This window comes from Heliconius melpomene, chromosome 6 (genome assembly GCF_056956725.1).
Source record: "Heliconius melpomene rosina isolate 202511_hmr_F chromosome 6, ASM5695672v1, whole genome shotgun sequence".
NCBI lineage: Eukaryota > Metazoa > Arthropoda > Insecta > Lepidoptera > Nymphalidae > Heliconius > Heliconius melpomene.
This window is the reverse complement of record NC_140394.1, coordinates 13461771-13475145: the sequence shown is the minus strand read 5'-3', so window position 1 is coordinate 13475145 and position 13375 is coordinate 13461771. Positions and strand designations below refer to the sequence as shown.

Here is a 13375-nt window from a genome sequence, read left to right as displayed (position 1 = left end):
TTTATTATTTGTAAAAATTATATATCGCTTAATTAAAATATTCAAAGTACCTACATATATTCGGCGGTCCATTTATTTCATCTTTTATTCAACTTTTCCAAGTTGTCTTTGATAAAACTGCGTGTTTTTTTAAAGAGCCTAATTAGAAATACACATTATATTTACTAAATTTTTTGGATATTATAATCTCATAAAAGAATTATATACCTAGTCATAATAAAAGGCACAGTATAACTTTTTACTACTTTTCAGCGGAGCGTGGAGACCAGTCTCTTCAGAACGTCTCTTCAGGTACAGATTATGACTCACACATTTTATAGTAAAATTCCCATAACTCTAGCAATTTTCATCAAATTGACAACACTGACGATCTCTCCACTGCGCACGCGCGTAGAGTCGAGAGTATTTAACTAGACGCTATTACAAGTGCATAAGAACTGCATTTGCATATCGATTTTGTTTATGCAAGCCTATTTAATAATTGTTTTGTGTTATTGATTATTACGATATTGAAGATTGTACTTACCTGTAATTTGGGCTAGATTTTATTTCGGAAAAATATATTAAAATCGTATCGTCTCATTGTAAACGTGAAGGTGGTGAGTTTGATTCTCACTCAGGGTAACGAGTTATTTTTATTTCCTCTGTAGCTCTGGTAAGCAAAAGGAAGCGCAACGATGCCTCTATGCCTTCCTGTCAGCTTTCCTTAAAGTGTTAATAATGGGGAGTCCAATAATTTCTTCGACGGCGTCAGACTATCGGCAAGGTGGTCGGCCTCTAGGTCTTCTACCATCTACCTTGCCAACAGCAACCAGTTTGTCATGAGCTATGTGGCCAAAGGATGAGAGTATTCGTTGGTAACAGATAGCGGAGAGTCTGATTTGGAATTTCAGGATAAAGTGTACTCTCTAGCCAGCGGTGTTTCAAGTTATCAATAGTTCCGAAGAGTTTCAGATCGAACTCCAAAACAACTCGAAGAAATTAAGCACTTTAGGAAATCTAGCGAGCCCAGCTTTAATGATCAGCGCGCACTCCGCGCCATTATACTGAGGAGCTCTGGGACCTTACCTTTGGCGAAATTGGGACGGTTTTTGAACAGCTTAAAAACAATAAAGCTACGGGCCGAAATGTGATGAAATGTGGACAACCAGCTGGTCTAATACCAAGTTTGAAGTTGCCCAACGTGTTATGAAGCTTTGCTCGGACTTTCTGTGAAGGATATAATCACAAATGAGGTTATCTAGAAAAAACCAGAGCTACCAACGTTGCTCGCAGTAATTGTTTGTTGAAGAGGCATTGGGCAAGGCACGTCTGTCAAAGAACCGATGGCCGTTGAAGCAAACGAGTTGGAATATAAAAATATCACGAGTCGCCGGGAAAACACTCAAAACTATTTTGTTCGAGCATTTTATTTACACTCGTGTAGTATTTAGATTTTTATTCTAAATGGTCAATATCTCGAAAGCGATAAATATTTCAGATCATGCTATATGGGGTTTATATAAGAAAACGCAAACAATATTTCAAAATAATTTTATTACAATAACTCTTACCACAAAAAACATATTATTTTGACAGCTTTCAACTTAAAACTAAAACAAATAGTATTATAATATTAATAATTAATTACAATTCTATATATATTAATTACAGACTTGCTTGTGTTAATAAAGTATGCCTGAGAGTAGTAGGACCGTCTATTTTTATATATATTTGAATTTACCAGTTATTGCGATGACAGTATAAAACAGATTATTTGAGCCATTATAAGTTTTTATTTATTACGCTTTAAATAACATTGTCTCGCTCACTCTTACATTAAACGAACGAAACAGTTCCAATGAGAATGAGATCCAGTCGATCGTTGGCAATTATTATAGTTTTAAATATACATTTTCGTTTTGAGTTAAAATTTGCATTAAATTTAAATAAAAATGTTGTTTTGCGCCATTATTAGGCACGCCAATGTGTTAATTAAATAACATTTCAAAATTTTAAGAAATTATTAGTATTTTAATTGTGTAGCAGCGCGCAGATTTAGAAAGTTGAAATTTGATGTATTTTCTTGTTAGGACGTGTAAGGGAGCACCAAGAGAGAGCTCCAAGTTCTAAGGCAAAGGGCGAAAATTATTCTCTTTTTTACGTCTTACAGTAAAAGCAAATAAAGTTGCCAGGTTGGCAGGCCTGTATGGTTTGGCCTGTAATATTTGGTAATGGCAATAACTGGCACAATAAAATATACAAAGTCAAATTCGATATATTTAATTACCACACCCATAAATATTATGAACTTTATAATTAATCCTAAATGTCGTTTAAAATTAACACAACGAATTTATTCCAATGATGATTCTTAATGACATAATTTATATATTTTTTTATTTCATATCAAGGTCTCTTATCTATATTTGTATATAGAGATATTTTAATTAGATATTTTTTTCGGAATTAGATAATGTTGCTTATAATAGTCTAAATTATTATTTTAAAATAATTAAGTTTTATAGTTGCCATTCTTAATTTTTTTTTTAACGATTTTTTATACATATGACAGATAAAACCCTGTTATTAAACCACATTCATTCATTATTACAAAAAAAGCAACGTTTTATTAATAATAATTTATAGAATTTTTCACTCACCATCTCTCTTTGACACAATATAAAAGAAAGAGACGCCATTATTTACTAACTTATTTCAGCTACACGCTGTATCTCGCTCATAGCAGAGTAGGCAGAGGAAATCTAATGTATATTATAGATATTGTGTGCTGACTTATGGCATACAACGCCGCGCTTTGAGTTCTTACCATACCGAGGAAAATTAATTAATTCAATCCTCTGAGTGGGAATCGACCCCATAACCATCATGTTTACAGTCACACGCTGTGCTACGATGGCTTACTTACTAACTAAATTTAACTAGTTTCGCTATCTCACTCACTCGTAAGGAAAAAAACGAATGAGAGATAATATTATATTAAATGATAAAATTATAAATATTATAATGACTATAGGCGCATTAAGACGAGGTTCCTTTTACAGAAAAACGAAATAAGTAAAAATTAAAAGATTAATTGTGTATGTATTTTTTGTACTAAATTTTAATTACTCGTGTGAATGCACCTTTACAGGAGGAACTCTTTAAAAAAACTTTTTTCTCTTATAATTACTAATATTAAAATTAACAGAACTATTACACACGTATAAAAGAAGACAATTTATAAAGTGACAAAGCTTTTTTTAAATTAGCAAAAAAATTTTTACCATACAAAATAATATTTCCATCCATGCCATTTCATTTCAATTATTTTTAATCTAATTGAATTTAAATAAAAATAAAATTGGTTATGTTATTTAAAAGTTTCAAAAAGTAATTTTGCAGAAACATAAAGGTTGTATGAAGATTAATTTTTGCCTTTTACAAATGTTAATATTACAATAATTTAAATTACTCAATTTAATATTTGATTTTTTAGTTGATTTGTTTAACCCTATTTTAGTATTAATTATTGCTAAGCTAAAGGTCGTCTATTCAATTTTCAAAATAAAAAGAAAATTATAAAAACACATTACAAAATGTTTATAGAATATTTTCTTAAAAAAAATCATATACTTACTAAATCAATTCTATAAAAATTTTGTTTTAAAGTCTCAATTTAACTTAAAAAAAACTGGTTTCCAATTAAAAAAAACGAATAATTATTAATAGCAATAAGTTGTTTTTTCACAAATTATTATTAATAATAACAATTAGTTATTTTTCTCTTAACTTTTAACCGTTGCCCGTTGGTGTAGGAGGGGTGAACCTGGTGCGTCTCTGCACAGCTCTGAAGCTTGTTCCGCGATGTCTACTGTTATCTGTGGATGTATTATTAATATGAAAACTATTATTATTAGATTTATTACGTATTAGTATGTAAGTATATTTTAATATTAATATACATATTTTATTTTGATTATGGTAATTCTATTGATAAAAATAATAACTGCGGCCAGTTGTGGCGCAGGGGTACAAAGTGTGAGTATGAACACGATTGGTTATGGGTACGACCTCCACTCGACGAATATTTATGTAAATCTATCTTTCCATTTCTTCGTTCTAGCGTCGTAGCAAAGCGCGGCGTTGATTTCCGCCCCTCAACACGCAATACATCGAGAATTCGGCGGAAAATGGGGAATGGAGTATCTTAATACTAGCTTCCCTTTGCCTACCCCGCTGTGTGCGGGATAGAGCGTGAAGCTTAAAAAAATAACTCGATTCTTTACTTTGTAACAGATAAAAAATGCAACCTCACGCATTTGCATATAGTAGGGTAGGTAAAAGTAGCCTAGTCTTAAGACACTATTCCCTAATTTCCAAGTCATGTTTGTTGGTAGGTTAACGCCGCGCTTTGTCAACCAGAGTTCAGAAGCGATACGTTAAGTTTCCCCACTCAATACACAATGTCTCGAGAATTCAACAAAAACAGTGAAACGGAGTGTCTTAACACTAGGTTCCCTCGACCTACACTGCTATATGCGGGATACAGCGTGAAATTTTAAAAAGAACCCACCTTATCTCTAGCTCTTGCTGCACAGTCGGGTGGTAACTTCAATTTCTTCAACAAACCAGCAATGTGTGGTGTGGGTTCACCTCCGGCTAGGGCCAATTGTAACAATCTACAAAATAAACAAGAATAAAAAATACTAGGTACCTAGAAAAAAAATGATCGTAGCAAGATTTGAACTGGCCAATAAGCGCTCTGACCACTAAGCCATATGGTCTCTTCGGGCGTCTACATTCTTATCCACTAGTTACTACATATTCATGTAGATAGAAAATTATTATTTAGAGAGAGATATTTTGATACTTTTGAACTCTTACTCAATAATAAGAATAGAAAAATATTTTTAGATAATGTTTAAAAAAAGTAGAAACTTTACTCCCATTTTAGCTTCTCCCATCCCATTAGATGGGTGAAGCCTCGGTAGTGTTTAGGGCTATATTCTTGGTAGTGTTAAGGTAAACACCAAAAAAATTTAGACAAAAATAACATATTATAAATATAACAACCTCGCTCCCATCTCAGCCCTTGCAGCTGAATGTTTAGCACTGAAGGTTGTGCCCTTTGTGGTGGTGAGGGCTAGTCCCTGAGTGAGGGCGCGGCAGGCCGCTGACAAGGAGGGACGGAGGGCTTCTAAGCGCTCTGATAACGAATTTGTTGCATTTGTCGATATTGCTCCTCTCATCTGCATTAAAAAAGTAAATAGTAACATTTTATTTAAAAAAATAGTTATTCCACACTCAGGAAAGAGAAATAGTTATTTAGAAAACATAAAAAATTATAAATTACAAATTAACTCCGCTACATTCAAATTTTTATGTTTTCTAAATAAGTATAATACTGTTTTAGTTATTGAATATTTCGATACAAAGAATAAAAATTCAATGTTCATGGCATGTATCTATGATTTACTAGCGATTGAAGCGCGACTTCATCCGCTTAAACTTATTGTAATGTTACAGACAAATTAAACAAAATAATAACATAAATTCGTCAAAATTTCATAAAAATCCATTCAGTAATTTTTTCGTGAAGATGTAACTTGCACTCGCACACTTTCACATTTTTCATGTTAGTATAGTTTTTATTTTATAGATAGACTAATGGGCCCGGACGCAGCTACGCCCGCGAAAATATAAGCCTAAATAATTAAAATAAGTTAAAAAATAATAATAAGTGGAGATTTATTGTTGGAAAAAATATCTGAGTAACCGAAATGAACAAACAAAAGAAGTAAAAGTAACTAAAGGAAATTCTTAATATTAGAAAATGTACCTAAAGTTTGTCGTACGCGCGTACTAAACATTTTTCTATATTAAATAATTATTAATTTTTGCAAACAATATTAAATAAAATCCCAAATGATTAATATTACGATATTTTATGTGTCTAACATCGGTATAGATAACTGAACTGAGATAAATTAATTATAAGCAGCAAATAATTACATAAAAAATAATAGTAATTCGAAAATATATAAAAATTTACAAAATCATCAAAGTCATCTGCCCGTTCGCGTCGGTCATACTATACCACTCGTAGGCTAGGTCATTTGGGATCAGTGACATCTTAATTATTTATTAGAATGTTATACAGTAAACTACAATTTCCATCTAGATGAAAAGCTAAAAGTGACTATTATATTTATTTTCATAAGGATGAATATCAAATTATAGAAATCATCTAATTTTTGTTAATGTATACAAATCTATATCGGCGCGCGCCATGTACGCGTTAAGCAAACTCACTTTGGGTGACGTTTTCTTAAAACAACAAACTTTGCAAGCCGTCGCCTAGCAACGCGTAGCGACGATTGTTATTAACATGGCGGAATAAATTGCTTGTCAAATGAATTATTTCAATATATTGGTATATATCGAAAATATTACAAATATGAGAAAAAAAAAAGTATCCTATGTTCATCCTGGGACACTCAAGTATCTCTATGAGTATTTTATCACAATTAAATTAGACATTGATTTGGGCCTGATTGCGTAAAAGACAGACAGACAGACAGACAGAGTTACTTTCGAATTTATAATATAGGTATGGATTATAAACATCGTCTATAGAAGCAGTCGCGGCACAGATAAACAAGCCTGTGACTGAAAAAGCGACGGTTGTGGGATCAATTCCCACTCAGGGGAGTGTCTTAACATTAGGTTCCCCCTGTCTATCTTACTATGTGCGGGGTATAGCGAAAAATGAAATTGAAAATGAAAAATGAAAGATAAATATAATATAACTTAAAATATTGTTCACGCTAACCTCATCACAAATATGCATATAGTGGTACAACGCTTGTCCGCCACTCTCCCAGTCGCTCACTTCGTGGTTTAACGCCGCTGCATTTAATTTTTCTAAGATATCTTTTATTGAGTGGACGTTATCTGAAATAAAATATATGAAAATAAGACATAGAAAATAAGAGCAACGGTTGTGGGGTTCGATTCTCACTCGGGTAAATTAATTATCATTCATACGTAATTACTTAAAAAATAGTAGAAGGGTAACGGAGTGTCTCAATATTAGAGTCCCTCTGCCTACTCCCGCTATAAGCGGGATACAGCGTGTAGCTAACATCAGTAATAAACTAGAATCGAACCCACACTAAGTGTAAACCAATGAGTTACCAGACAATACTGTTTCAGGCAGCAGTTCCTCTAATAAAACTCTATGAGCTTCATTCCATTGCTCTGCACCGACTAAATATTGTACTTCTAGTGAGGGTTTATGCTGGAATTAAAAAAAATGAAGAATAGTTAAAATGATTACTTAGTATGATGTTACTTCGAAGAATGATGTTACTTAGAAGTACATTGATTTTATTTTTAATCTTAAATATGATAATTAATTTTTATTCTAAGATTCATTCTTTTACTCATCCACTAATTCATTCACTCTCAAAAAAAACAAATACACATAAACTGAAAACTCACCTCATATTTAGCCCTGTGCGCCTGCGCCATTAACACCCACTTGATAGGAACCCCCAACCTCTGTATAAGTTCCATACGATGTTTCATATCTTGAGTATTAATCTCAGCTGGGGCGTAACGAGACAGCACGTTACGGATTAGATGGGAGCGACTGAAATTTTAAAATAAAATACAATATTAATACTTTATAGCATAAAAAATGAGGCCACTCTGTAAATTAAAAAAAAAGAATCTTGTATAATGTTCACGAAAAGCAAATAGCAACCTTGCTGCCCAACCAGACAGAAGGAACGTGGGAACCTTCTGTTAACATAGAGTATATTAACAGAAGGTCCCATTAAGACTTTCTTTTCTTTCGTTTCCCACTTTCCGCCGAATTCTGGGGGCATTACATGTGTTGAATGGCGGAACTCAACTTTTTTACGCTGTATCTCACACACAACAGGGTAGGCAGAGGGAACCTAGTGTTAAGTCATTCCGTTCCCCATTTTCCGCCGAATTCTGGAGGCATTGCGTGTTGAGTGGCGGAACTCAACGCCGCTTTTTTGCCTCGACACCAGAGCGAAAAAATGAAAGTGTAAATGTAAATAAATATTTCATTTCCTCAAGTATGGATCGAACCCACAACCGCCACGTTAGTCACACCCTTGTGCCGCTGCGCTACGACGGCCTCAATGCGGCCCAAACTTTATTAAAATGTTCTTTCTGCCGAGCGGGAATCGGACCCACGACTGTCGCCCTTGCAGTCACACGCTTATGTCACTGCGCCGCTAAGGTCTTACAAAAATGTATACATAGCAATTAAAAAATGCATGTACAATTAAACATAATATAAACAAAAAAAAAATACTCAAGAAAAATATTTATTTTAAGAATATAATTAATTATCAATTTATACAATAAGCGTAGGAGCGGCGAAGAGGGGACGTTCGGGATTTATTCGAGCGCGTCAGATTAAGATACTGGGGATTCCTTGTACTCGGTTACGTACTTCCACCAAATATGACCTCCATATATATGGCCGCGCGTCTAGGATAAAGGATCAGATAAGTAAAAAAAAAAATGATCATCTGACATTCTGGCATCAGGACATTTTGAGCAAGCGATCACAATTTTGAAGCCTAAACCACGAGGACTTCTTTCTCGAAACTCAATGTCAGATCCGCACGTTTTGCACTTCACGTGCTGGGCAATAACGGAAAAAACGGCGCAGAAATTGATGATTCTACAGCCGAATTCACTATTAGCATCGAATTCCTCGTTGCAGTCCTTCAGTTTTTTCGCCGAAGCGCTGACGCCCTGCTCATCGCTCTCACATTCATATTGATTCATGGGTCGTTTCATCTTGCCTGACCGACGTCGCGTTGGATACGAGGTTTTCGTGCCTTTTTTTCCAAGATACACTCGAGCACTCATTTCAACTAACGCGTTCGTAAATTTTCCAGTGAAATCCTAAGAAAACCACGGAAAACACGCAAAAATCATCGCTTATGAATAATCAATCGCTCTTTACTGTGCGCTTAAAATTTTCCTTCATAATGCTCAAAAGGCTCGAAAGGACACGTGGAACAACAATACAGGCGGTTGGGAGCAATAGGGGGGAGGGGGCTATGGTGCTGGGTTAATGGTTTTCCCCATTATGTTTGCCGCAGGTAGTCGTTTCGGAGTAAGTTTTGACGGCCTTGGCGGCGACCTCTATTTCCTAAGGAAAAAACATTTTTTTTCGCACGGGACCTTTTTTTCCTGATTCTAGAGGGTTTAAACTATTTTTTAAGCCAATAAAAAAAAACGATTTTTCAAAAAATTTACAGTGGCCTAACCTTTTAAGGTAGGGTAAGTTAGTTACATGCTAAATCATGTATATTCCACTAATCTGACAATTTGAGAGTGAGCCAAAGGAGGGGGAGGGCTCAAAAGTTTGAAAAAAAAAACGTTATCTCGACATTTTCGAGCGTGGCTAATTTTTTTTTATTTTGGAGGGAATCATTTAAGGATTACGAAAAATATAATCTTACAAATTCCACAAGTCGAAGTGATAGAAATTGATCGATAAAGTTTAATGTACCTAAGAATTGCGTATATTCCTCTCTCCGTATTTCTATTCCTCTCTCACTCACATCAATGAAGATGATAATTTAAATAAATACTTGAATTTTGTTTCTAGTTTTTTTTATAAATACAAGTATTCTATTTCAAACATACATTATTTTAGTTACATTCTATTTCTTGAGATTTTCACTTGATTACGTTTAATGAATAAAAAAATTGACACTAGTCATGGCGCAGGGCGGTTTTACAGGCACAGAGTGTGACTGTAAAACCGACGGGTTGTGGGTTCAATCTCCATTCCAGGAGATGAAATATTTATTTAAATTTATATTTTCATTTCTTCGCTCTGGTGTCGATGCAAAACAGCGACGTTAAGTGCTGCTACTCAACACTCGATGCCTTCAACATTTGGCAAAAAGTGGGGAACAGAGTGTCTTAACGTTAAGTTCCCTGCTGCTGACTTGTTTATTTTATTGGTTTAAAAAAATATTACTAATTGTCAGATTAAACAAGTCCCTTCAGATAATCGTCTAGTTTTGAGATATCACGTCTAGGGCAAGAAGATGAACCATATATATCTTAATCTGACGCGCTCGAGTATGTCCATGGAATAGTTTTTTTTTACATTTTTGAAAATCTATATCCCCTCACCCCACCGGTCAAAAGATATGTATATTACATTTTTTTCTTTTTATCATCTAAGCTTCGCAACCCAATAGCTCTCAATGATGTTCGAGTAAATCCCGAGTTTGCTTCTTCCCTCCCTAACTATTATACATATTTTTTAGTTTAACTATCCAACGTCACTACAACGTCTTGTCGCAATGCATAAAAAAATAATTCGTATGCGTAATTTAGGCCTCCAATTCTGTATATGGACCCTACCTCTCATCCTGTGGGTGATACATCAACACTTGCACCGCTAAATGCCAATCGCCCCGCGCCTGCAACTGCTCTGAAGTACCTATTATACTCTGTATTGAGGGCGTCGACAACCAGGCACTTATTAGAAAGCTGTAAAGATGAAAAAAAAAGAGAGTGGAGACAATGGGACACTATTTTTTTTGTTACGTTTTAATAGGGTAAGCTGAAATAACTTAAATGTTAAGAGACTCCTTTCTTCGATTCCTAAATAATTTCAAGACATGGCATGTTATAGCCTTTGTGGACTGTTCAATACAGTTTTTCAATTGGAACAAATTGTTCCAGAGATTTGTGGAGTCAAACAAACAAGCTCTTCAATTGTATAATATTACGAGCTGCCAGCTGAGCTGAGGATCAGAGCATCTAGACGTCCAAAAATCACTAATTGAAATCCAGCCACATGTTAAAAAACATCTAACATTTCAGACATTGATATCTCTGATTTGATAAACAATAAAAAAATAATTGTTTTAAGCTTCACGCGGCATACCGCACATAGCAGGGTAGACAGAACGAATCTAGTGTTAAGACAGTGTTCTCCACACACCGCCGAATTTTCGGGACATTGCGTGTTGGGTGGCGGAACTCAAGCCGCGTTTTGCCTGGTAGTCAGAGCGAGGAAAAACTTCTATTTTACTTTATTTAAAAATTTGTTACCTTAAATACACTAAACTTACCTCAAGCTATAATCAAAGGGATCTGGCGTATATGAGGCCGGACTCAGCTTAGGCCTTGTGTTGAACGCCCTAGCCCTTAATAGCTCATAACGAAGGTCTAAGATACGACGTGTTTTGCCATTCTGGAACAAAAAATAATAATAATTAAACATATAATATATTCTTATAAGTTTATATATTTAGAGGACGTTGAGGTTATGGGTTCGATACCCACTCGAGGAAATGAAATATTTATTTACATTTATATTTTCATTTCTTGGCTCTGATGTCGAGGCAACGAGCGGCGTTGAGTTCCGCCACTCAACACGCAATGCCTCCAAAATTCGGCGGAAAATTGGGAATGGAGTATTTTAACACTAAGGTCCCTCTGCCTACCCTGCTGTGCGCGGGATACAGCATGAAGCTGATTTTTTTTTGTTATCTATATATATAAAAGGACTGGTCCTCACTGACTGAGGTAAGATGCACGCACAGCCGTATGGCTGATGAAAACGTGTAACTTGAAGACATGTTTACTTTCGTAATCTGGACATTCACTAAGAAGGGATTTTGAAAAATGTTAACCTAAAGGGGTGAAATAGGGGTTGAAAGTTTGTATGGAAAACAATTTAAATCGGCACCGATTCTTATAAAATTTGAAATTTAGATTTTTAAAAGTATTTAATTGAACACGTGTTTCATCATTTTCTAGAATTCTCCCCCTAAGAGTGCAAATGAGGGGTTCAAAGTTTGTATAGAATTTTTTTTAGATCAGTACCAATTTTTATGAAATTTGAAATTCAGACTCTTAAAAGTATTTAATTCAACACATGTTTCATGGTTTTTTAGAATTCTTCCCCTAAGGGTGCATTAAGGGGTTGAAAGTTTGTATAGAAAAATCTTTAAATCGCCACCGATTTTTATAAAATTTGAAATTTAGACTTTTAAAAATATTTAATTGAACATGTGTTTCATGGTTTTCTAGAATTCATCCCCTAAAGGTGCAAATAAAGGTCTTTAAAGTTTGTATGGAAAAATCTTTAAGTCGCCACCGATTTTTATTAAATTTAGGGTGCAAATAAGCAGGCGAAGCTGCGCGCGTCCGCTAGTACTTTATATTTATTAAGATTTGCTAGTGACAATATAAGAATTAATATTAGCCATATTAGTAGAAAAGGATTATTTTTATTTTCGCGCCTTATAAGGATAAGAATACAAAGTGCAATGTTGAAATCCGTCACTCAACAGCAATGTGAGATTTGAGTGAGTAATATGGACGGCCTACATCTCGGCTCTACTTGGGCTCCCTTAAAAAGTTGAGTAAACCACTCAAGAAAAAAAACAAAGAAAATGGTTCCTTCTATCTAACTATATGCAAGATACAGTGTGAAGATAATTAAAAATTGTCGATGAACCTACAATATTTATATTGCTATACATTCGTGGAACGCGTATGGCCATCAACCAAACCAAACAATCTTTTACAAAACTAAAAAAAAAGGATCTCTTAGAATCCAAATAGATTCCCTTGGGAAAAATAATACTCAGCTAAATTATCGAATAATCGAATAGTAATCGAACCCACACTCACCACAGTAACACAATACTCCTCCAGGTACGGTGGCACAGGAAACTGTAGCATCTCGTCGTCGGGTAGCGTGGTCAAATCCACTTCGTCTTCTGAACTAAAGTTTCTTTCGTACGTTCTAATTATTTGTTCCAGCGTTGGTATTTGTTGGGTTATGTATCTGTGGATAAAGAAAATTCAGTTTTTTTTCCTTAAATTAAATAATTATAGAAATTATCCAAACACGTTAGCTTTCTTTAAGATATGGTGACTCTATGTCACAAAATTGTGCATGGGACAGAGCTACAAATTTTTTTTTTCTTACAGTTTAAATGACCTGACAATTCTCGAAGATGCCGTGTAAGTAGATTTATAGGTTAAAAAGATAACAGTTAAAAAGATTTTTATGTATCTGATCTCACTATCTCACTCGTTCTCACACACTTCCTCTTTCACTCACTCACAAACAACGTGTAACGTTCTTTCTAGCATCCTCTTATTATTTCTATGTCTTAAAGGCACTAGCTCTGTCTTTGTCACATTTCACTTGACATGTCTCACTCACACTCACCAATTCATAATCTCTATCTCTCACTCTATTGCACTCACTCTGTCTCATTAGCACTCGCACACGCACTACACATCTCTTTCTCTCTCTCTCTCTCTATTGCCCTCGTTCTGTCTCATTCGCACT

At 34.6% G+C, this 13375-nt stretch overlaps 1 protein-coding gene across 1 annotated transcript in view; it reads right to left on the bottom strand.

Moving 5' to 3' along the window:
- Window positions 1–1518: 1518 nt before the first annotated feature.
- LOC146538668 (nuclear pore complex protein Nup98-Nup96-like) overlaps window positions 1519–13375 on the bottom strand; it is a 56471-nt gene continuing 44614 nt past the window's right edge. The window contains exons 41-49 of the mRNA XM_085187226.1: window positions 12706–12862; window positions 11136–11257; window positions 10420–10548; window positions 7486–7636; window positions 7180–7282; window positions 6815–6936; window positions 5056–5231; window positions 4556–4661; window positions 1519–3860 (exon numbers count right to left, since the gene is read on the bottom strand). Of these exons, the coding sequence (XP_085043352.1) occupies window positions 3768–3860; window positions 4556–4661; window positions 5056–5231; window positions 6815–6936; window positions 7180–7282; window positions 7486–7636; window positions 10420–10548; window positions 11136–11257; window positions 12706–12862 (1159 nt within the window). The 3' untranslated portion in view covers window positions 1519–3767. The remainder of the gene's footprint in view (window positions 3861–4555; window positions 4662–5055; window positions 5232–6814; window positions 6937–7179; window positions 7283–7485; window positions 7637–10419; window positions 10549–11135; window positions 11258–12705; window positions 12863–13375) is intronic.